Genomic DNA, 25,897 nt, shown 5'->3' on the forward strand with positions numbered 1-25,897 from the left:
TGTGGCGATCAGCATTACAGCTATACTGAACTGCTGTCCAGAGTCCCTCAATCTGTCTCTGGAGGAGAGCAGCAGTCTCCCTTGTCCAGCTCTGAATCCCATGCCAAGAGAGTCAGCCTGTCCCATGCAGAATATATCTGCTCTCCCAGCATCCGCGTTTGCCAGCTCTCTGATATGTGTAGTTCAATCAGCACTCAGTAATACAGTATGCATTGGTTATAGGACTACAGGTCCCAAGTTCCTCTGATGTCAGAATGGATCCATGCTGCTAACAGGAAGTGATGTAGCTGTCCCATTACTGGGCACTAGGAGGAAAATAGGTTAATCATAATCTCATCTGTAAATGTCTTTAAACTGCAAAATGACATAGCCTTCACCCGCCTACATTTATTATGAAAACATTTTATTTTCTTTAGTTTAGACATATACACCATTTCAACAAGAATCTCACATAAAGCCAGCAGAATAATTTACAGCCTTTCCTAGAGAGGAAATTTGTGAGTGAAGCAATCCTTACAGATCCATACTTGACCCAGATTGGGCTGATTCCCAGATATCTGAGAATATCTGGAAATCCACTGCACACAGTCCACTATCACTTGGGTTTGCGATTCAGCCTAGCACACCAGGGGCTTCTATTGCTATACAATATTTCCTATGAATTTCCCAGAATGCCACCCTCCACAGTGAATCTCCATTAGATTCATTATTTTTTCAGCAGGAAGAGGGTAAGACGTTTTGTTGAGAACATTGGGACTGAAGTGTGGGAATTTCCCAGAAACCCACCTTCTGGTTCTTTTCTCTGCAGACTACAGGTCTCTGATTAAGTGAATATGTAGGTGGGGTCAGGTGCATCCTTTAAGGGAAAGCGCACCAACCTTGCACATTACCTCAGTAAACTGATTTTATTAAATTGAGATATATACTCACAAACAAAGAAGTAAAACAAGCGTATAGAATCCTCAAAAGAACATTTGAAGTGTAAAACCAGTGCGAGTCACATCACGAGAGTAGACTCTCAAAGTTCGGCTGACGCATTTTGAAGGGGGTCCCTTCTTCATCAGGGCTCTTTAAATGTTCCTTTGAGGATCCTATACGCTTGTTTTACTTCATTGTTTGTGAGTATATATCTCAATTTACTGAGGTAATGCGCAAGGTTGGTGCGCTTTCTTTTTGTTTCACTTTGCAGTACTGTTTGGGCTTCCCCAGCCTTATTTAGAGCCGCACAACCTTTATGCTTTGGTGGACGAATTTCCACAAGTTCCTTTTCCATCTATCCACCCTTGCTCTGGGTCCTAGAGCACAGGAGGTGTTGTTTCTGTTTCTATTGGCATCCTTTAAAGGGAATTGGGCTGGATTTTTTTTTTTAATGATAAAGAAAAGAATTGGGCAATGTGGATTGCAAGAGAAGATATGTAGGATTTTAAGGATTCACTCAGTTCTAGCAAAATCATGAACACAATATAACACCGCCATCCAAAGGTGTTTGGAAAACAAAGACATTTCAGACGCGGTTGTGACTGTTCAGGTACTGGGTGGGAATTTATCACAAACAGAGGCATGGCAGGGGACACATGGGTTTGCGTCTTTGTGTACAGGACAATATCTTCTGGTAATATAAAACCTGGCAGAGATGTTGTTACTTGAATATAGAAAAACACTAACAATCGACAGGCTCCGGCCCTTCAGACTGTGCAGAGCATGTGTTCCTCCTGCTGTTCTACTTGTGGCTAGTCCTCTGCGAATCCATCTTATCTGTCAGTTCAGAAAGTCATGTGTTGTAGATTCTTGATGCTCGTTTCGGTGCTGACTCTCCTGGTCTGGAGCTGGAAATTTCACTCTCCTCCGAAGATTGCAACTTCTGAAATTTCTCCGATTTCAGGAAACGACTGTAGCTGTCATATTTCATGAGGTTGAATATCTGCGAATATATAAAAAGAGATGATGAGTAGAGAATATGACTGGGTTTGATTCGCCGAGAGCACACCGTATGCCAAGTCTATTAGGGGGTGAATCCTGTTAGTAAATTCAGGATGGTTTTTGGGGCTCATAGGCAAACTATTATTAAAAAGAGGCACGGGGAGTTTAGCACTGCAATGGGGGCATGTACTGATGCAAAAAAAGGAAATAAGAAAAAAAATAGCGTACAGCGAGGAGAGAGTCTGCACAGTTCATGGAGTGTGTTCTGAGATATCATCGATATGTTTGTGACATTTATCTGGCGTGCTCATCCTGTCTGTGTCATGTAGAAAATATAATGTGTGGACGTTTATATTTCTACACAGCAACAAATCACCCTATAGTATCCCAGAAAAGTTATCCACCTCCACCCTTGAAGGCTGATTAAACAAAAAATATCACTGCAAGTGTGTATCACCACACCCTGTATACATCAGTGATCACCTAAACCCAAATCAACACTCTCCAACTCATATGCCGATGGGTAATTACCCTATAAAAGAAACAGCAGGGCAAAAACACCACTCTGGGTTAATTTCTCCTCATAACGATTTTCTCCAATGTTAGGGTTATTTCTTCCATTATCCTCAAGAAAATCCACAGTCACAGTATATAAAAGATATCCTTCTTTATTGGTAACTCACATAACATTTGGGTGGCAACAGCTCCTCCTCACAAGGATACAAGCATAGACTGGTTCAGGGAAACATTGGCCACATGTTCCCACTTCCAAGATGGCCACGATCGCACTTCCGGTCAACGTCGATACGTCTGACGTCACGTGTCCCTGACGCAGTGATATTTTGGAGTGTTTTACACATTGTGCTTTTATATTATTTTATGTGAGTGTGCTTCACTTATATTGATATTCACTATAGAATATTTGCATGTGTATAGATACTCGTTTAGAGTATACACATCTATAAAGATTTCTGCATGCTGCACAGTGAGTGGCACGTGTGTTGTAATATTATTTTAAGGTATGACACTATGTCAAGTTTTTTCTTTTTGAGGTGTACGGTCATCAGGATTTGCGGGTATTGAGAAGGATTTTTTTGGTGATGAAAGAAGAAGGAAAATTATCATTTACACCTGTGGGGATTATTTTTGTATTTTTATATTTTTTTGAATTTTGAACATTTTGATATTTTGGACAATTCTTATGGTTTTTATGTTTTATGTTGGCTTTATTTTATTTTATTTCTGTTATTTATTTGCTTAAAAGGAAAGTCATATATTTTGTTTAATGTGTGGACGTTATTAATTCATTAAATGTGAGGTTCAGAGTTGCTGCTACCATTTCTTTGTAAGGAATCTGCCCAAGCATTGGATCATGGCTAACATATAAAGGCCCATAATGGGGATTTGGTATAAGCAGCCATAGAAGTAGATCTACTAAAACTGGAGAGTGAAAAATCTGGTGCAGCTGTACATGGTAGCCAATCAGCTTCCAACTTCAGCTTGTTCAATTAAGCTTTGACAATAAAACCTGGAAGCTCTACTTAATCGACCGACACAAAATATATGTTTATTTCTACCCCTTGAATGTTATCTATTCTAGTTATACTCCATTTGTATAAGCAGGGGTGTATCTACAGTGAGGCAAACAAGGCATTTGCCTAGGGCAGCAATTTTTAGGGGGGCGGCACCCCTTCAGAAGAAGGTACCTGGTGAGCAGTGGTGGACAGAGCCATGCAGAGCCACCATCTGAGAAGTACAACTGGTACTCCTGTAGGTGGCCTGGACAGCAGGAGGATCGGTGTGGTGGGGGTGGGTAGTTGCAGAAGGATACACTGTGTATCCCTCCTTCCAGCAGCTGAAAGCCAGTTTGAGGTTTCTCCTCCTCTCCCTCTCGTCAGCTTTCTGCTGCTGGAGGGAGAGACAGACCTGGCCGGATGGAGGGGGTGCCCTGGTGTTCCTGAGTGGCTGCTCTCCACTGAGCTCCTTCCCCTGACCGCACTCAGAGCCAGGACCAGGGGAAAGCCTGGAGCAGAGAGAGGGGAAGTGGTAGAGAGGAAAGAGCCAGGAGGAGGTGAGCTGTGTTGTGTTCTCTGGGCTCACACGCCTGTCGACCATCCAGCACATGATACGTGATCACTGATAGATTGTATATGACTGCACACACACATTATGATTACCACCCCCTGCTCACATTTCCTGCTACCCAGAGATCAGCAGCCCTTGGAAGGGGGGTAATCATACTGTGTGTATACAGTCCCATACGATCTGAGAGAAGGAAGAGAGAGAGGGAAGGGAGAGAGAGAGGGAAGAGAGAGAGCGAGGGAAGAGAAAGAGGGAGGAGAGAAAGAGAGGGAAGAGATAGAGAGGGAAGAGAGAAAGAGGGAAGAGAGAAAGAGGGAAGAGAGAGAAAGGGGGGGAGAGAGAGGGGGGGAGAGGGGGAAGAGAGAGAGGGGGGGAGAGGGGGAAAAGAAAGAGAGGGAAGAGAGAAAGAGAGGAAAGAGAGGGGGAAGAGAGAGAGGGGGGGAGAGGGAAGAGAGAGAGAAGGAAGAGAAAGAAAGAGAGGGAAGAGAGAGGGAAGAGAAAGAGGGAGAGAGGGAAGAGCGTGAAAGAGAAAAAAAAACAACAACAACAAAAAAAAAAAACCTGGAAACTGATTGGTTTCTATGCAGAGCTACACCAGATTTGCACTCTCCAGTTTTAGTAAATCAACCCCATGGTGTCAGTTTATTGGAATCTGCTGTAGGGGAAAGATAGAGAGTCAAGCAGGGGCAGACTGACCATTTGGAAACTCGGGCACTGCCCGAGGGCCCGGGGTCAGTAGGGGGCCACATGAGATGCCCCTGGTACCTTTTTCATAGTTTTTTTGAGTTTGGGCAAGGACACAGGGGCCCCATGATCCCCTATTGCCCGGGGGCCCCATGAGTTGTCAGTCCGCCCCTGGAGTCAAGTCAACCCTTTGATAAAGTCAGGTGACGAAACGCATCAGGGTCGGGCCACACAACGTATGTTGTAACAGGCATCCACCTCACATCACCCACCAGAAGTGACGTACCACTCGAGAGCAGCGAGGAGGATCGGGTGAGACGCTGTCTGTATGATACACTGCCACCTTCCGTGGATATTGTGGATGTTGGGCATTCTTGTATTTTTCCTATGTGAGTTCATTACTTTCTATGTAATAAATGTTTTTTAGCGGAATTACGCTATGAGCTCTCTTTTATCTCTTTCCCTTGTGATGGAGTAAATATTTTGGAGGATGTCCCGCCATCTACTCAGCCTCTAATTGCCGAGGGGCTAAGTGATTGAGGATCCTTATTACGTCTGACACTCGCCATAAGCGCGATTGCCTATCAAGTTTACATGGGCCACGATATCTGGTGAGTGCCACTGAATTGAGGTTGGCTTTCCTCTGGAGCACGTGGTAACACTTGAGTGAAGTTTCGTGCACTTACTCAATTAATTTCATATGTTCACGTAGTTACTTTTAGTGGATCAGAAGGACTTCTTACTCAATCACATTTTGGTGGACTTATTTCAATTACAGTATTTATGCGTTTGAAGAACTGGACTTTTTTCATTTAATTGATTTTTATACATTTACATTTATTATTTTTAGCACAATTTTTAATTGTATATTTATTTGAGTCACTGTGTTATACTTGATTTTTTGCTCTGCTTTCCCTTGTCATTGTAAAGATTTATGGGGTGATTATTGATTTTTTTCACTATTTTAAGGCAGCAGCACTATACATGTTCCATTTATGTATTCATTTATGTGAGTCATTTGCTATTCACTCATTACGTTGTTAGGCAATTTAATTAATTTTTTTTTGGTGTGTGGTTTTGCACGGTGAATATACACTTTTGATATATTTATTTTTTCAGGATTTATATAGCACCAACAGTTTGCTCAGTGCTTTGCAATATAAAGGGAGAGAATACAGCAATGATACAGGAGGGTAAGGAAGGCCCTGCTCCTGGGAGCTTACAATCTAATATATCTGTACAGTCCAGTACCATGAATGATATCCCACCAGGACATGCACCAAATGTATACAGTATTTGTATTCACCATGGAATACTTGTATTCATATCACTGGAATTTCTAGAGAATAATTTCCCACAGAAGGAGGAACTGGACTTCAATTTGTTATGACACAGAAGTCACAAAGGCTTCTCTGAAAGGTGACACATGTCACACATATGTGATAAACGTTTCACATACATGTGGAAAAGATGAAGTTTTTTGCAATACACGGGGACTAATAATGCAGCAAAGCAAGCAACATGGGAAGAAATTTAACTGTTTTATGACTGGAAATGAATCTGCCATGTGATCAGACAAAGCTCATCTTTTCTTTCACTTTGCAGCTTGTACGTCCTATGATGTTGGCGGATAAAGAAAGGCTCCACATTGACATTACAATCACCTTTGTAGTTTAAAGAAGCAACTACATTTTTACATATTTCATTATCTTCTATTCTGCTGTAATGAAAGGAACATGTTCAGATCAGGGGCGGAGCGACCATTTGGAAAACTCGGGCACTGCCCGAGGGCCCGGGGTCAGTAGGGGGCCCCATGAGATGCCTCTGGTACCTTTTTCATAGGCTTTTTTGAGTTTGGGCAAGGACACAGGGGCCCCATGATCCCCTATTGCCCGGGGGCCCCATGAGTTGTCAGTCCGCCCCCGGTTCAGATTATGCTCATATACTGGCAGAGCTGATAAAAAAAGATATGATGCGATTTATTATTAAAACCTACAAAGAGAATAGTATAAAGGGGGCTAACAGCATATTTGCTCCCCCTCCCAACAGTGACCAAGCAACCTGGGAGGAAGGGGAGCTGAGCTGTTGAGTTACTGCTGAGAGGGAGGGGGAACTGGGTTGTTACATCACTGCTGGAAGGGGAAAGTGGAAGGGGTTGAACTGCTGAGTCAGTGCTGGGAGGGGGAGGGTAACAGGAGCTGAGCTGCTGAGAAAACAACTTCTGCTGTCAAATTTGAGGATGAATTACTCCACATTGTTTCCAGCACCAGGGGTGAGTGAAAGCTTGTTTTAAATCTTATTTACTGCTTGTTAAGAATATGGAATTATTTGAATATCCATATCCTGGACAGATATTCATTTTTTAAAGTTTGGCAATAAATCAATATTTTATTTAATAAAGAAATGACACATCAACCCTTTGGAGATACGATGTCTATAAAATTATTCACCCCCTTGGAAGTTTTTTTGGAGATACGATGCCTATAGAATGATTCACCCCCTTGGAAGTTTTTTTTAATGTCATAGAGAATTGAATCATGATGTCATTTTTTGACAGAGAGTAACAGAAATATTCTCTTTAATACCAAAGTGAAAACAGGTCTTTACAAAGTGATTTAGAAGAATTATAAATAAAAATATCAAATAAATGCCTAGTAGATTCATCTTTGGCAGCAGTTCTCAGCTTTGTACATCTGGACATTGCAATTTTTTCCTATTCCTCTTTAATAACTGTACCAGCTTTGTCAGCTTGGCATGGTGAATAAACAATCTTTTTTTAAGTCTGGCCACAAATTTCCTTTTGGATTGAGATGTGGACTCTGACTCAGCTATTCCAGGGCATTAACATGTTTGCCATTCTTGTGTAGTTTTAGGCTGGGCTTGGGGTAATTGATTTATTGGAATAAAAAAATGTTCTCTCTCTACGTTCAGATTCCTTGCAGGCTGCATCGTGTATTCTTCCAGGACCCCATGGTATTTTGATGTACTTATTTTTTGCTAGTCTACCAGGGCCTGCTGCAGTGAAATATCTCCACATGTCCCCTTGACAGGGATGGTATATTTATAATGATGTCCTTGTAGCACACCCTTGTAAGAGCTGTTGGCGATCTTAGTCTTAATTTCTCACAGCCAGGTACACAGCATTTTCTGCACTCTTCTACTGGCTCTAAATGACATTCTAAATTTTTTTGTTTTGAAAGGGGGGGGGGGGTTTAGTGGAAACAATGAACTTGGATAGGGATAGGGAGCATGGGATACCCCAACAAATGTAGAACTTTACAACATAAGGGCTCCTTAACTTCTGGTTGCGCTGAACAAAAAGGAATATTCCACAGGATCTGATGGTGACCTGTACTCCTTCCAGAATTAAAAACTACACACAGTCACTACTCTTCAGCACTGGGGTCCTATTCACATTTCCACAGGATCAGTGGTTGCCTCCTGCTAATATCAACCAGGCTCTTCTTAGTGAGGGAGATGTAGACTCACATCACCATCGGACAGCTGGACTCATTTCCATCAACTTCCTCCTGGCTCTCTCCAGTGAGCTTCTCCAAACCCAACTTGATCTCTGGACTCAAGCGTGCGAAAAGGCCCCCCAGCTATACCTAGCTTGGACCTTGGTGTCTTCCTGATGGCTTCTTCACAGACTTCTGCCCTAGGGGCAGAGCTTCTGCACAGGGGTCTCCTCCTGCAGGACTGGACCCAGGAACACTGCACCTGCTGCTCAGGCCAGACTATTTATGGGTTCTCGCATCACCTACTGGACACACTTCTCCAGGGAATGGTTAGAGTCCCAAAAATATTCAGGTTGTATACCTTGTACTTCCTTCCTTTATGATTCTAGAATCCTCTAGAAGACAGGAGGAAGTAACAGAGCAGCAGCCTGTGAAACCCTGAGCTGCCCTAAATAATCAACCTCTACTCCTCTGATTTCAGGGGAGGCAATCTAAATTTACCTAACAGCCTGCTCTACATTAGGAGGGTGCTACAATTTGCAAGATATAAGAGTCTAGTCTAAATTTTGGTCTCCTCAAACCATAGCTTCGGGTGAACTGTAGGTGTTCCATAAAGCTGCAACTAACAAAGCACTCAGGCAACAGCTGCTGGGTTGGGTTGACACAGCCAGAAACATGTTTGTAGAAACAGAATCAGTACCATACTGACAATCCAGAAACATGTCTGTAGAGACACAATTAGTGCCATACACACAGACAGACACAGTGCCATATTAGCATTGTCATAATCACAAGCAGTACTGTGCTAACACAGCCAGAAACACATCCGCAGAGACGCAATCAGTACTGTACTGACACTGACAGAAAGATGCCTACGGAGGTTGAATTAATACCATACTGACACCTCCAGAAACATGTCTGCAGAGACACAATTTGTGCTTTAATGACACAGCCAGAGATACTGTATACCCACAGAGACACAATTAGTACCATACTGACACCGCCAGAAACATGCCTGCATCAGTACTGTACTGTTGCAGCCAGAAACATGCCCACAGAGACACAATCATTACTTAACCGATGATCAAAAGACACAATAGAACCATACTGAAACAGCAAAAAACATGGTTGCAAACAGAAGATCCTATAGATACAGCGAGAAACTTGAATATATATCTGGCGTTGCGCTAAAATCCATTCAAAATAATATAAATCATATATACAATAAATAATGCATAGATATACAAATGTAAACAGTGAGTAAAGTGCTCATAGATAAATTAATACCAAAAAATAACGTGCAGAATAATTATATATATGACAGTCTCTATGGGGGTATATATAACAATCCCCTTTTATGGTGAATGATCCCAAATCTTTGTTCCAACTTATATAACCACCAACATTAACACTGCATCACTGTGACAACATGTTGGAGGCTTACCAGATCCTTTGACCCCTTAACTATAGGGGGTCAACATGCGTTTTGTTAAAAAACATCCAATCCACACTCCTGTATCTCAAGCCAGACCACGTGTATCCTCAAAGGCTGTTCAGACCATCCCGATCTCACGAGGTTAGCATATATTCATATCAAAAAATAAAAAAACTGCCTCTCATAGTGCAGATAGTTTGTATATCATTTATTAAAAAAATAGAAACACACTTACAAAAATCATAAACTTTCCAGCATTCATTAAAACCATCAAACAGCAAGGAACAGCATAAACAGCAAATCTTACGTGATGACGTCACAAGGGAGGCTCCACCCACTGAGTTTCGGCATACCAGATGTCTTTCGGGGCTACATCTGGTATGACGAAAAGCGTCTGGTGAAGCCTCCCTTGTGATGTCATCAAGTAAGATTTGCTGTTTATGCTGTTCCTTGTTGTTTGATGGTGTAATGACTAAGCACGTGTTTGTGTGAAACTCGTTTATTGTTTCTCTGTCCAGTCTTGGAGCTGTCATGTTCATATTATACTGTTTGTGAAGATTCCAATAAAGGATTTTAATTCTGCTACACCGTTGCCAGTGCGGCGAACCTTTGTTTTTCGGCACTGTTCCTACGATCACGAATTGGGCCAGCACTGACGTGTGTGGAGGGGCTATGTGATCGAGCCTCACTTGAAGCGGTCAGCTTACTTTCCGACGTCACCATGCCTCATGGCAGAGCTGGGTATGTGAGATCCCATCCCGTAACAATAAACTCCTGCAATGGGCTACACTCTGCTTAGCTATTCTAGCAGTTGTTTAATAATAAATGAATTGGCTGCATACAGTGATGTCTCCAACCCAAAACCAGCCTTCCTTGATGCATTTCACTCCTCCTGGCTTGCTCACAAGGATAACGGAAGGAGCAAGCCAGGAATGGTTGAAAAGGTGGATTTTGGGTTGGAGACATCACTGTATGCAGCCAATTCATTCATTATTAAAAATACTACAAGAAGAGTTAAGTGGAGTGCAGCTGATATTCTGTCCTGTTTTCGATGGAGAGTGAAGACAGACTGTGATGGCCAGCACCCAGGTTGTCCATATGCAGGAGAGGCCAGTCTTGAGCAAAGCTATGGCTGTGTGTGTGCTTCTGTCCTGCAATGGGCTGGAATACATTCTCAGAACTTCCAGCTCTGCCAAGGAGGCATGATGATGTAATTTGCAACTCCCAGAAGCTTTGGAAACCAAGATTAAGAATTTTGTCTTTTGTGCTGAAATAGTTTCTTGATCAATGGCTTTTTGAAGCCATTTTTGTTGGGCTGGCAAAAAAACACACATTTTGTTTTTTTTCAACATTTTTTATTAAATGCAATACCATTGTTTACATATCTGTGTTTGTGGGTCATTCACTGAAGGTGTAGCAATGAAAAGATACAACAGCAGCACTACCCCCTTAGGAGTCGCTAAGTTTTAGGATCCCCTTACAGTTCTGCACAGCCAGGCAACATGCATTTTCTTCCTCCACGCTTGCACACTGAGACAGTAACCAGTCCTTAGGCTTGTTTTTGTGATTTTATTTAGGGGTATTAAACTTGGATTGGGTTGAGGGATACATGGGATGCCCAAGGAACTGTGAACTGCGAGGACAAACTATGTACAAGTCTATGGACAGGAAGCAAAAATCTGTCTCTTCTTTGAAAGTACTCCTGCTCTCTAGTGTACCTCCTCAGACCCCAGATGAATCCCCCTCTTCACCCAGCAGTACTACGGGTATTTCCTGGGCAAGGGGATCCAGAAGCTGCCCAAAATCAAACAGTCCCAGTTGAGGAGTTAGTTGATTTTTTCACCTGATTGTCCTCTCCCCTTATCTGGTCCAGGGGGTGTAAGGTCACTCGCACTGTCCTGATAGCTTTATGGGTTGGTGGCTGCCTTCAGACCTTCTGCTGGGCTGGCTCCTTCCCTGCTGCTCAGGCTCCTAGTTGATGGAGGCACTGTGGAGGCCCCCTCTTCCAGCACCTGCCTGTAGGTAGACCCCTTCCCTGTGCCCCCTCCCAGGCTCTGCACTCCTCCTGTTCATCTTCCACCTGACACACACTCCCCCGACTTCCTGTTGATCAGGCCCAATTATACCTAACATTGGTCCTGACCCCAGGTGACCAGGATGACTCAGCCTCTGCCTAAAAACCTAGTCTAGCTCCCCCTAGAGGGGCGCTACACAACAAATACTTTAATAGACCACATAAAAGTCATACAAGAAAACATTAAATCAGTACTGGTGTCATGGTCAAGATTCAAGGCCTGGAAAGGCAATCAGAAGTTTACAGAATAGGGAACAGCCAAGGCCTTATGTTTTTGCATGGAAAATCCTCTTTTATTACAGAATAGGGGAAATTTGTTTATAAGTTCCCTTGCCCCCTCTACTGAGCTTATCCAGCCCACCCTCCCTCTTCTTAGTCCCATACTTATATAGCTCTTGCACTTAGACCAGCTGCGTTTTGCAAACAATGTTTACCTGTGATAGGCTGGGCCATTCTTCCCAATCCTTGCTTGCCTCCCAATCTAGGAGAAATCCCCACAGAAGTCTATGACGGTACGTGTCTGGTATCTGTACCACAAATGCAGTATGTAATTTACCTTAGTCAGACCTTCGCAAACCAGATGGCTCAGTGTGTGGGCTGGTGGCTCATTCTAGTATTTACATATTATATCTTGGAGGCCACTGCCCATCTCGTCATCCTAGTTGCCTCCCTCACAAGTTTGTCCCTTGCTGATCTCACTCACTAGTTTCTATCTTGCTGGTCAAGCTCATTATTCTCCCCCATGATTGAATCTCTTACCAGTCTCCCTATGGTTGCCTCCCACACTATTCTCCCATTTCGCAGCTGCCCTCAGCACTCTCCTTCTTTGTAGCCTCCCTCACTAATCACATTTATGGTGGCTTCCTTCACTAGTCCCCTTCTTGCATGATCTCTGTAATGTTCCAGTCAAGTGCATCACATGTGTGTTTATTTTTATGAATATTTTATTGATCCCGCCAGGGAAAAGTTAATTCAAATATACAGGAACAGTGTCCGGAGATGATTTAGGATATGTATAAATGTTTTAACAGAGGCCAAATGTTTAATCTGTATGTCCTCATAGTGAGGGGTCATTTAGACAGTTTATGTTGCTGGTTCCAATTAATCCAATTTCACACTGGAAACTGAAGACTCTCTGTCTGCATCTCAATTAGTTGTAGATATGCCAAGTGTATTTCAATCTTCAAAAACATTTAAAAAAAGGTAATAACTAATAATCATACAACAATCATGTTTTATGATAAAATATGGGGGAGATCAATTTAATACTTGGACCTTTTTATGGTTCTACTGGTTCTGGTAGGCATACGGAATCAGCGTTTGGACCCAACTCATTGGGGTTGCTCCGATACCGAGTACTTGCCGAGTACTCACACTTATGCAAATGCTCCCGCTACCCGAACTGATACATTTGCAGTGTGATTTGAGCTCATACAAAATGAATGGGCCCAAATCACACTGCAAAGAATTGCATGCAATTGGAACGGGAATGCGGTGCGATTCCTGTCTGAATCACATGCGGTTTCCCGTACAGCTCCTGAGTGAACCAGGCTTGTCATAGTGACTCTGAGCCTCAGTTCACACAGAAGCAGTGTGGGAAACCTCATGCGAGGTTCAACCAGCAGCTCCGGCTCCCATCAGCGGCTGCGGCTTGGGCTCCTCCTGTCTCTCCCACTGCTTTGTTCCCCATATCTCCAGCAGCTCTCTCCCCCAAATTCCAAAAATGTCGACAACAGGTGAATGCAAAAATCTTCTTTATTTCATGAAGGGGTAAAAATATTCCATGGTAAACCTACGCTTTTGGAATTGGACTTGTACTTATAAGCAGATGGAGACTGCTAGTCGGGCACGGTGAGCTTATATGCTTTAAGCCTAATGAATGTGATAGGTAGTAGCAACCCACTTCTGTTTGGATTTGCAAGTGGCTCTCTCCCCCCAGCCTCCAGCCTCCACTGGATCCCTCCCCATCCCCCTGGTCTAATCGCCCCCATGTGACAGTGTTGACCAATCAGAAGCCGTCTAGCCCATACTGTCCGCACTGCTAGGAGAGGGGAGAGAGCCACAGGGATTTCAAATCCCTGCAGCGGTGAAGCGGCTTTTCGGTGTCTGACAGTGGGGGATTGGCAATCTGGTACAGTGGGTCTGGGGGGATGGGGAGAGAACCGCTGGAGGCTGGGGGAAGAGAGCCACTGGAGATGCAGGGAACAATGCTGTGGGAGAGGCAGGAGGAGCCCCAGCTGCAGCCACTAATGGGACCTGGAGCTGCTGGTGGAACCCATCGTGCAGGGAGATTTCCCGCACCGCTCCTGTGTGAACACAAAGTCACTATGACAAGTCTGGGTTCACAGGAGCTGTGCGGGAAAATGCATGCTATCTGGGCAGGAATCGCACAGTATTCTTCTAGGTACTCGTACTCGCCAGTAAAAAACTGTTGGTGCAACTCTACTACGCATAGCAGAAAAACAGCTGCGACTATTGCTCTTACTTCATATCTTATAACTGGACACAGTTATAAAGTTTTGAAGATTGTTATTAACAATATCCAACCTGTGCTAATTAGATAATGGGCAGCACCCATCCCCTTCCATCCAACCTCATCAGTATCATCAGTGCCTGTATGCTAGGCTGTAAATTGGGTTCCATTTACATTAGTGCAATTTCAGATGCAACTTGAGCCACACAGAATCACATGACAATGGAAATCACATTGTTTCCAATGGTGCCCATTCACATCAGTGCAACTTAGAATGGTGCAATTTTGGAAAAGGTTCTTGTACTACTTTGGTGCAATCCCAGCACAATCTTGGCCCCACAGAATATGCAAAAAACACTAAACATTAAATCACTTTACAGATATGTTTTCACTTTGACATTTGTCTATTTCTGTTGATTGGTGTAAAAAAATAAATTACATTACTTTTCTGTGGCAATAACACAAGGCACTATAATTTTATATATAGTGAAAATCATCTGAATCCCATAGTTCTACATGAAAGTTTGCAAAAAGCTCCACATACACTGAGGTTTAATAAGAGGGAGGGTCCCAGTATAATTGATATTAATTAGTATGAGGACCCTGGTATTATAGGGTGTCATTGTAATAAATGGAGGGGTCTCAGCCTAATTAGTATGAGTGGGTACTGGAACTGTGAGGTGTCAGAATGAAAAGGTGGAGCGTTCTTGATGTCATCGGTAGTCAGGTTCTGGTATTGTGAAGTATCAGTGAAAGGGGTATGGGTCTTAGTGTAATAAGGGGATTCTGGTACTGTGGGGTATCAGTATAGAAAGGGGAAAGGGTCTATGTGTACCTAGTGGAAGGAAGGGGGTGTAATACTAGAGGTGCCAGTGTAACAAAAGTGCAGGGCTTTACACTGTGCCAGTATATGGAGAGGTTTACCTGTTCCTGCAGTCTCTCGAACATCAAAGGGTGAGGCTGTCTCAGGATCTGCTCCCCGATACGGGACTGACCCTCCACATTGACCTGTGAGGAGGCTTTACTCGACAGGAAGGTGTTGTAGATGTGTTGGGCCTTTTTCTGCAGCTGGAGACAGAACAAGGGAAGGGAAGTGGAGATCATTTTGTGTACAAGATTAATGAGGTAAGTCAAGACAGATGAGTGCTGGTCAATACAAGCAGGACATCACATAAAACTAAGGGATAATCTGGAGCAGGATAAAAGTACCGTAGTTGTGGAGTAATAGTCAGTTGGAACTGCCTTCGTGCCTACTGTTGACTGGCTGTCTAGGAAAGCTTATTAATACCACCTCAGTGGACACCATCACCAGGGTGGAGGGCTAATTTTTGTAGACCATACCTGATCCTGTTCTTCCGTTCTCTTGAAATCTTCACATGCCAACCAGAAGAGTAGGTTCTCCTCACTGTACTCCTTCTTCAGGAAATCCTAAACCAAACCAGAAAGATACTTGGATCAACATCTTGTAAGAGGTGCCACTCTGAGCCTCAACTATGGAAGACTGATGGCCAGGAAGAACAATGCAACCAGCCAGCCCAAAACTGGAGAAAGCAGCTCCAGTTCTGTTTATCTGGCACATTAGTTCCTTGGACTAGAATAACATTTATGCAAGAAACTGCAGAATACACAGTATGCATTGGTCTCCCCAATATGATGTCTCAAAAGTTTGGAGGAAAGTGTTTGTTTCTCATAGATTTCAACCACTATGTCCACCCAGCTTACTGAGCATCTGTCATTTTCCTCCAGTCCATATGTATGGATCATTGTATAGAAGTGTCATTACATGCAGATAACACAGAAAGAGAAGGTCTGCATTTCTACTCTAAGGGGCGTTGCTAAATGCAGCGTAACGGAGCACCAATGCAATGGAACATGCTTCCTCCAACTGATCACTGATGCAAGGGAACCTTTTTTCTCCAACTGAGCACCAATTCACGTGGACATTTTTCCTTCCACTGACTGTCAAAAATCAGGGCGCACCTCCCAAGGGGTATGGGGGTGAGGGAAGCCAGACAATGTGCCGAGTATATCATCCCTTGTACATCCTCTGAAATCGATCAGCACGCTGACCTGTTACAACAAGAATGCCAAGGTTCTCCCAATCTAGACACTAGTAGTGTTTGAAAGACAACACAGTACGCACACACTGAGATTTAAGCTTTTACCATCCACAAATTACATACCTGTGGGGAACAATCTCCTGATACCTTTGGTCAGTACGCTCAGCATTCAAGTAGACTTGCACACAGGCTTTAACAGACCACACATACTACTCTTCCTAGAGTTACAGGTTAGCTGAACCAGCCAGTTAGTACAAAAACCCTCTTGCTTTGACCACCAGTTTAAGGGACATATTTCCTCCCACTGGCCATCAGTTTAATGGGGTATTCTCCCTCCAGCTGATTGCCACGTTAAGAGGACAGTCTTCCGCCCAGTGACGAACAATGTAAGAGACATGCTTTCTCCTACTTACACCAATGTACGGGGGCATTTTCCTTTCTCTGATACCAATGTAAGGCAGCATTTTCCCACCAATGACCAATGGTCACCATTATGAGGAGGTTTTCTTTTTCTCACTGACCATCAATGTAAGGGAACATTTCTAACCACCAATGTAATGGGGCATTCTTCCTCCATTTGAATGTCAATGTAAAGGGGACATTTTTCCTCTCAGTGACCACCAATGTAAGACACATTCTATCTCCATTTACATCAAAGAATGGTGTCATTTTGCTGCCACCAATGTAAGACAGCATGTTCTCCCCAATGACTACCAATATGTGGGGCTTTCTTTTTCCGGCTAAGACCAATATAAGGGGACATTCTTCTTCTTGCTGACCACTATCGTAAGGGAACAATGCAAAGGCCTGCACATTACATACTCCTGTGCACTGCGCTCCTTACATAGCACTGCCCAGTTCACTCTAAAGATATACGTTAAATCATAGGCTTAAACCTTAGTGGGATTGGGGGGGGGGGGCAAAATGCATCTTTGCTGGAGTGGAGTGCCTTTGGAAACTGCTTTTGCAAAAAAATGTATGGAATTCTATGGGAAGAGATGTGTGGTGTGACCTCAATTAAACCTTTTTTTAAAGTGTATTTCCACCTTTGCAGTCAAATTTACTAAACCCCCACTATATGTTTATGTGTTCCCATTCACATAGCATACAGTGGCAAAAAATATTTCTTAAAAAATGTATATTTCTTACCTTTTGAGTTGTTGCTTTGGAGCAGGTTTATATATAGCTTGGTTATGTGCAATTAGAGAACAGACTTTTGGATTGTCTTTTTTTAGTGCCTTAACATACAATGTACTATCCAAGCCTTGAGATTTTTATCCTTTTGTTAGGACAGGCAGTGTACATATATAGTTTAAATTGATAATGAGATTTGCCAGCACAGTACAGGCAAGATTAATTATGGTAAACACAACTCCCTAGCACCTCTCCATAATGTTACATAGGAGTGAAAGCTAAGCGAAGTACGATTTTTCAGCAAGTAAAAAAACTAAGCTGCAAATTTTAAATGTTTTTTAAGTTATGCTACATGAATAGGAACAGGTATCAAATATATAAAGAAGGTGTTACACCAATCTGGCGGCAAAAGTGGAAATGCACTTTAAGGTAGGCTCAGACAAAGGGGTTGATTTACTAAAGGCAAATAAACTGTGCACTTTACAAAGTGCAGTTGCTCCAGAGCTTAGTAAATGAGTAGAAGCTCTGTTGACTTCCATTATCTAATCATGTGCAAGCAAAAATGCTGTTTTTATTTTCCTTGCATGTGATTGGGTATTCTTTGCAAAGTAAATCTTTACCTCATTTCCTAGGCTCTGGAGCAACTACTCTTGGAAGAGTGCAACTGCATTTTGCAAAGTGCACAGTCTATTTGCCTTTAGTAAATCAACCCCAAAGTGTTATCTCTCTGTCTATCCTCTTTGGGCAGAACAACACATGTAATGGAATAGGTATTTTTTAATTATCCTTTGTGCTGGAGTGTATGTGTGTCTGTGACACTCTGGCTTATGGCACAGTAATTAAGAAGTGTTTTATGGGTACAAAAACTGTAGCAGTGTGCTGCTGAACAAGCTGGCTCAGGACTCTACAAGATTGTTAAAATGGACTGTAATTATGCCAGGAAGAAACATTTACACTGACTGACTCTTTATCGAAATCTTCCACAAGAGAGACAGACTATAGGAGATTTACTAAAACTGGTTGACTCAGAATCTTGGGCACCTGTGCATGGTAGCCAATCAGCTTCTAACCTCAGCATGTTCAGTTAAGCTTCAGCAATAACACCTGGAAGCTGATTGGTTTTTATGCAGAAGTGGACAAGATTCTGAGTCAACCAGGTTTAGTAAATAAACCCCACTCTCTGACATTGGTCCTCAACCATGGAAAATGACCGCACAGTGGTGGGAGCTTACAGGTGATACTTTACTGGTTTTTACGATACCATCATGAACGTCACACCGGAGTGCTCAGAGAACTCAATCCACTATGAGATTTACCCAAGTCCAGCACTACAGAAATCCTAAGCAATGACAGTCTCGCCGTTAGACATGATCTTGCACAACATTAACCCTTTCTATAATCCAATTAATATTTTTAGCAGTACAAAAATAGATGAAAGGCAGAGAAGCTAAGTGGAGATGAAACATTGTGCTACACGCCATCAGGGCAGGCCAGACGTTTCCTCAAAGAGGAGCACAGTCTTGGATCTGCAGTTAACTAGTCATCGTCATCTGTTTTTGGAGCACTGCCAGTGCTTATTGCATCTGCATTCGGTTGAGCATAATGGGCTTTTCTGTTTCTCTATGCCAACCCCAATTCTAAATGAAAATAAATACATATGGTGGCTGACATTATTGCCTTCTTCTTCTGAAAATGCCAGTTAGCTGGCTGTTATGTTGATGCTTTGACTTCAGTACTTTCACCGTCTTTGACCTGGAAAAAGCATAGAGATGACAAACTTCTCTGCAATTTTCTGCATGCTTGGTCTACACCTGAGTCACAGCCAGGCAAATAGCATTTTTGGGAGGAAGGCAGCAAATGAAGCGCACATATTTCTTTCAAGTACTCTATATGTGGCAGCTTCCCCATGGGCACAAGGTGGCTCTAGGGACAGTTTTAGAGATAATATGGCTACTCCCAACCAGTACTCTCAGGTATCTCTGGCTAGTTAGTGGATCATTTGCTCTGTTCTATACACATCTTTATCAGAATCAGCATCGTATCACTGTTATTATTCACCATTCATAACTATAATTTGAAAGACACCATCTCATATATAGGGTCATATGACAGAAATTGATTCAGTAATGGATGATTGGAAACCCTTGGTCTCTACCCAGAATTGTTCTGCTCTGGAACAGTTAAACACTCAAATCCAAATATTTTTACATTCTGCTCTTTGGCAATGCAGCGGCCTCATCCAACACGTCTGAACGTCATAATATTTACAAAAGGACCGAAGTGACGGATTTTCTACTGGGCGGGTCAGTGAAATGGGTTGGGGGTGCACTGTTCTCAGACTTTGAGACTTGGATGGATTTCTTTAGAACTCCACACTTACAGCCCCCAGGACAGATGGCTGCTTCTATGCTCCACCTCAGGCTGAGTTAATCATTAGGCACACTAGGATTGTTCCTACAAGGGTAGAGTGGTGGCTTTTCCCAGTACAAGTACCAGCTACATGTTTTCCCCATTATTAGTCATCCCATATAAATTTATTTACACATTATCACAATATTATAAAACAGGTTGGGGCCAGCAAAAAAAGAAATGATGTGCATCACAGACATGATCACGTCAGGTTGGTGTTGCTTTGGGCATCTACAAGCCCCAGGGATGGAAATGTAGCTGTGCTCCCACCAGTGTCTGCCATTACACACAATTCTACTGGATGGAAGAACTGAATCCAACAAATTGGAACAGCCAATATCCAGTTTTTATTTGATCTGTGCTCATGGTTGGTTTGACACAGTTTTTCCCTTCTTTACATTTCCTATGACTATGTTCTGTGATGATGAAGACAGCTATTTTCCCCAAGAGCAACCCTTGAAATAAATTTTAGGTCGCGGGAAACCCCTGCAATTCATCAGGGGTCAGAATTACACATTTACATATAGAAAAAAAACATAATCAATGTCATGCCGCTGGCTTTGCCAAGTGGCATTGGCTCTGAAACTATGTAGGCACCAAGTTAGGTCAATCAGTCACACTCCTACCAACCTCTGGAAGAACCCTGGTTGAGAATGGCTGATATAGACATTGCAAGCCACAAAGTGGAAATAGCTAATATAATTCCTTTAACCACCTTTCCCTTGTTCTGGGAGGGTCCTCCCAGAATGTGCCTCCTGCGCACCCCCTGGAGCGTGCATCGGGTGCACTCTGTGACCCCTGTGTCCTTTGGACACAGCTGATCACAGATCAAGGTAAAAGGGCCAATCACAGCATCCCTTTACCATGTAATTAGCTGTGTCCAATCACAGCTGATCACATGTAAACAGGCTTGCTGGTAATCAGCTGTCTTTTCCTCACACACTGTCTATGTGAGGAAGAAACAACCGATACCCGGCAAGGCTGTCAGAACTTTGTTTACACTGATAATCAGGGCCCTGATCATCAGTGCCCTGATTATCAGTGCAGCTCCATCAGTGCAGCTTATCAGTGCCCATCAGTGCAGCTTATCGGTGCCAATCAGTGCCGCCTATCAGTGCCACCTCATCAGTGCAGCCTCATCAGTGCCCATCAGTTCCGCATCATTAATGCCCATCAGTGCAGCCTCATCAGCGCACATCAGTGAAGAAAAAAAATTACTTATTTGCAAAATACTATCACAGAAACAAAGAAAAGTTTTTTTCTAAAAAAATTTCTGGATTTTTCCGTTTGTTTAGCAAAAAATTGAAAATCCAGTAGTGATTAAATACCACCAAAAGAAGGCTCTATCTTTCTCAAAAAAATCATAAAATGTGACAGCTCTGAAAGCTGAAAACTGGCTTGGGCAGCGAATGCCCAGTATTGAAGTGGTTAAAACTTTTTAAAATGTAATGTTGGCAATAGACATTGGAAATGGCCAGTCTCATCATTCATCCTATGATTTGGCTAATTTAGGGGCTTTTGCATGCTGGAGGGTGACAAATTGAAATAAACCCCCTCCAGAGCCCCATCAGCTTTTAATCTGGGAGTCAATGTTTCTCCTATCCATCCAGAAATTAATTTTGTTAAAAGAGACTCAATTTTAAAAGTTAGGGAGCTTTGCTGTCCTGAAGGAAACATTTGAAAATGGTATGGCCTTAGTGGTACCTTGGAGAATCTACCTTTTGTTTGGAATATCTCCTGAAAGTTAGCAGTGCACTTTGTGTGCCTAGGTACTCTTGTTCTGTAGCCTCAGAGCTGTGTACACTATCTGCAGTGTGAGATCATCAAAGGCACTGCTAATTCTGACTGCGAGCCTCACCACATTTCAAGTGTGATAATGTCGGTATTGTGCTGCTCACAGCTCTCCTTGCTGGAGAGGAAGCTGTACCTGAGGACCCACAGTGCAAGAATCTTCCTGCTTCATCCATTCTGTGGAATTGTGTTTCCTCCACCTCTATCATTAACCCACCAGTCATCAGATCATCAAAAGGGCAGCTCTGACATAAGGATGCAAAGCCCTGACTTTAACATAATAGCTTACTCTTTACAGAGAAATAGTGCAGAACAAGGCATGTTAGGTCCATAATAAGGAAAAGATCAGCTACAGGGAGACCACTGGCAATAATAATGACTAGGCCTTTGCCCTCTGCCTGCCTTTTGTCCACACAGCTTTCACAAATGAATGGGCTCCTGTGCCTGAGCAAGCATGGGCCGCACAGCCCGCACTAGTGTGAACCAGGAGTTAAAGCGGAGTTCCACTCAAAAGTTGAAGCTCCGCTTGTTTGCCCCCCCCATCCACTGCCATATTTTGCACCTTTTGGATGGAAGGGGGGAGCGGATACCTGTTTTGCACAGAGCAGCCTTGATCCTCCTCTTCTTGGGTCCTCCACCGGCGCTCCTGGCTCCTCTTCTCAGCTGAGTGCCTCCAGAGGAAGTTTCTTCACCCCCTGATCTTTCCTCACTGACTGTGATTGACAGCAGTTGGAGCCTATGGCTCCCGCTGCTGTGTCTCAGCCAATGAGGAGGGAGAGACTTGGGAGTGCTTCTGCTCTCGAGCGCATCGTTGGATCGGGATTCGACTCAGATGAGGGGGGAGTTGCACACTAACGGTTTTACACCCTCATGAATAGAATACATGAAGGTCAAAAACCTTCAGCCTTCAGAACCAATTTAACATCACATACCTTAAATGCTTCAACACCTTCTGGATCTTCCAGCAGGCTGTCCAGAGACGAGGACCACTTCTGAGTCCCTTTCAGGTTTTGATCTTGGACATTCAACCCATCATTGGTGTGAATTTCTAAAACAGAATCAAATATGGGACCATGAAGAGAGCAATACAATGTAACACAATGTTCATCTCCTTGTCATCTCGGGAATGACCCTCACAGTGTATGTCCTATGGGTTCAGCCTTCTCTTTACAGACATCAATGGGATCCTGGCAATAATGGACATATATGTAGCTTAGTCCCCCCCATTTTGGGTCTGTGTCAGTATTTAGGAGAGTGCGAGGAGCAATGTGTTTATAGCTCAGGACCATGATTCATATACAATGGCATGGCTGGTGTGATGTGTTTACAGCCTCCCACACAGCCCAGGTTGCAGCAGAAGGCAGTAAATGTGGTCAGAGCAGCGTCGGTTATGTGACAAGGTCTTGTGTCTTATTATCTTAGAATGATGAGTGATGTGATCACAAGACAGGAGGGCATCGGAGTGCCAACATGTCACTATGTCTTCCCACAGCCATTTCCTGGAGCAGACAATGGAGAATTTCTCAATGTTTCCAGGCTGGTGATAAGGGCAACAAGACATCCAGCAAAAGAGCTGATACCCAAATATTAACTATATATTTTAATGTTATTAGATCTTCTCTTCCTTTCCTCTGACTTCACTAGCTGCATGCTTGTTACAGGTCAGTGACAAAAATGATTGAAGCAGGAACCACCAGGCAGCAAGAATTTTCAGAAGGAGATTGCTAGTAGCAGCCTTCTTCACCCTGTCACTTGCTGAACAATTTGGAGATAAAAGCACAAAAATAGTACATTTTCTTTCAAATGCATACTTTCAGCATTTTCCTTTTCTATTTTCCTTTTTTTTAAATTCACTTTCAAGGTGACTCTGAACTCGCTAAAAAAAGTAACTACTCAATTCCCAAGCATATAAACCAAAGCAGAACTGTGCCTCAGAACTAGTACAAAAATTTCACCTTTAAAGGATATGTTCACCTTTTGACCAAAAATATTAAAACCACATTTTTTGCAAGTTAAAAAAATGTACATTTATTATTTTTGTCTGCAGGAGCCTGTAAAGCATTGAACCAGCGATCAGCAGAACGCTGGTGCCATGCAGGTCTCCTGCAGACCAGTCAGTATATTTGTTTGCCGGAGGGGATGTACAAGCTAGCAGATATGCTGACAGGAAGATTCAATAAACTACCACAGTTCTCCAAAGCGCCATGGTAGTTCATTGAGAGCTACAAGCCAACAGCCGCTAAGGATGTCCGGACTTGTAGTTCATTCATTCACAGAACACTGTGTGGGCAGAGCTGTATGGGCGGAGCTGTTTTTAAAAAGTGACAGCTAGTACAGAGAATTTCTCCCCATACTTCCGTCATAGGGAGGGGGGGCAGCGGCTGCAGCATTGGGTACATATTACATCGTCCACCCTAAAAACGGGTGGAACCTGTTCCCAAAGGTGAACTTATCCTTTAACTAAACCATGCAGCTGCTAATTCATCCAATTCCCAAGCATAGCTCACCACTCCTAGCACTCTCCTGTTCTAGGAGTGTCTAATTACTGTCTTTGCTGGCCCAGCTCCTCCACCCCTCCCTACATAAATGTTTAAGCGGCTTAGGAGCAAAGGGAAATACTATAGATTGACCCAAAGGAGTAGATTTACTAAAACTGGAGAGTGCAAAATCTGGTGCAGTTCTGCATAGAAACCAATCAGCTTCCAGGTTTTATTGCTAAAGCTTAATTGAACAAGCTGAAGTTACAAGCTGATAGGTTATTATGCACAGCTGCACCAGATTTTGAGTGCTCCAGTTTTAGTAAATCTCCCCTCAAAGTGTAACTTAAAGCAGAATTTTTTTTTCCATATTGCGCAGGGGAGGATTAGAACCCCTTTCAGTTTTTTTTTTACATCGGTGTCCCATATAGGAGATTTACCTTTACTTCCTATCACATAGCCAAAACAGGAAGTGAAAGGAAATCCCTCCAAAGTGAGGGAATCCCAGTGTGGGTTACCAGAACTAGTATTCCTGTTGGAAGATTTCCCCTCTATTAGTGTTTTGAAGTGAACCCAACATTTGGAATTTTCTTTCACTTTTCCTTTCAGTGACAAATAGGGTGACTCTCCCTAATGTTGACGCAGACTGAATTAAACACCTGACAGGTATTCTAATCCCTCTATCCTACAAAAAAAGAAAAAGGTTTTTACATTAGTTATACTTCAAAGCAGAGGTCTCCAAACTTCCTAACGGAAGAGTCACTTTACTGCCCTTCAGTCTTTAGGGGGGCTGGACTGTGCCCAGTGGGAGTAAACAATGCCCCATCTTTGGTATTGGGAGAAATAGTTGGTGTTAGTTGGAGGAATTATGTCCCATTGTTGGTGTCAGTGGCAGAAATACACTCACTGGCCACTTCATTAGGTACACCTTGCTAGTACCGGGTTGGACCCCCTTTTGCCTTCAGAACTGCCTTAATTCTTCGTGACATTCAACAAGGTGTTGGAAACATTCCTCAAAGATTTTGGTCCAAATTGACATGATAGCATCACACAGTTGCTGTAGAGTTGTCTGCTGCACATCTATAATGCGAATCTCCCGTTCCTCAACATCCCAAAGGTGCTCTATTGGATTGAGATCTGGTGACTGTGGAGGCCATTGGAGTACATAGAACTCATTGTCATGTTCAATAAACCAGTCTGAGATGATTTGAGCTTTGTGACATGGTGCATTGTCCTGCTGGAAGGAGCCATCAGAAGATGGGTACATTGTAGTCATAAAGGGATGGACATGGTCAGCAACAATACTCAGGTAGGCCGAGGCATTTGCTCAGTTGGTACCAAGGGGCCACAACTTCAGCTCACTGGATAGTTTCTCTTTTTCGGACCATTTTCTGTAAGCCCTAGAGATGGTTGTATGTGAGAATCCCAGTAGATCAGTAGTTTTTGAAATACACAGACCAGCCTGTCTGGCACCAACAAGCATGCCACGTTCAAAGTTACTTAAATCCTCTTTCTTCCCCATTCTGATGCTCAGTTTGCACTTCAGAAAGTTGTCTTCACCAAGTCTAGATGCCTAAATGCATTGAGTTGCTGCCATGTGAATGGCTGATTGGCAATTTGTGTTACAAAGCAATTGAACAGGTGTACCTAATAAAGGCTGGTGAGTGTAATTCAAGGCAGGATCAAGGCAAGCAAAGGCTCACATCGGACGCCAGGTTAAAGTTAAGTTATAGTTAAAGGCAAAGGTTAGTTTTGGATAGAGTGGAGAGGGATCAGAACCCCTGTCAGGTTTGTACTGCAGTCTGCATCCCCATTAGGGAGATTCACCCTCTCTGTCCTGTTTACCTTTATCACCGACAGTGAAAGAAAATCCAACATTTTGGGTTGTCACCAGAACATG

General features: G+C 43.1%; 1 protein-coding gene across 1 annotated transcript in view; it reads right to left on the reverse strand.

Annotated features, from left to right (window-relative positions):
- Positions 1 to 386: 386 nt before the first annotated feature.
- Positions 387 to 25,897, reverse strand: part of RGS10 (regulator of G protein signaling 10) — a 33,248-nt gene continuing 7,737 nt past the window's right edge. The window contains exons 2-5 of the mRNA XM_089683357.1: positions 22,453 to 22,568; positions 15,468 to 15,554; positions 15,051 to 15,194; positions 387 to 1,921 (exon numbers count right to left, since the gene is read on the reverse strand). Coding sequence (XP_089539483.1) covers positions 1,772 to 1,921; positions 15,051 to 15,194; positions 15,468 to 15,554; positions 22,453 to 22,568 — 497 coding nt within the window. The 3' untranslated portion in view covers positions 387 to 1,771. The remainder of the gene's footprint in view (positions 1,922 to 15,050; positions 15,195 to 15,467; positions 15,555 to 22,452; positions 22,569 to 25,897) is intronic.

The sequence above is a fragment of the Staurois parvus genome, unplaced genomic scaffold, assembly GCF_062004578.1.
Source record: "Staurois parvus isolate SC_StPar_1 unplaced genomic scaffold, SC_StPar_1.0 ptg000307l, whole genome shotgun sequence".
In the NCBI taxonomy this organism is placed as follows: domain Eukaryota; kingdom Metazoa; phylum Chordata; class Amphibia; order Anura; family Ranidae; genus Staurois; species Staurois parvus.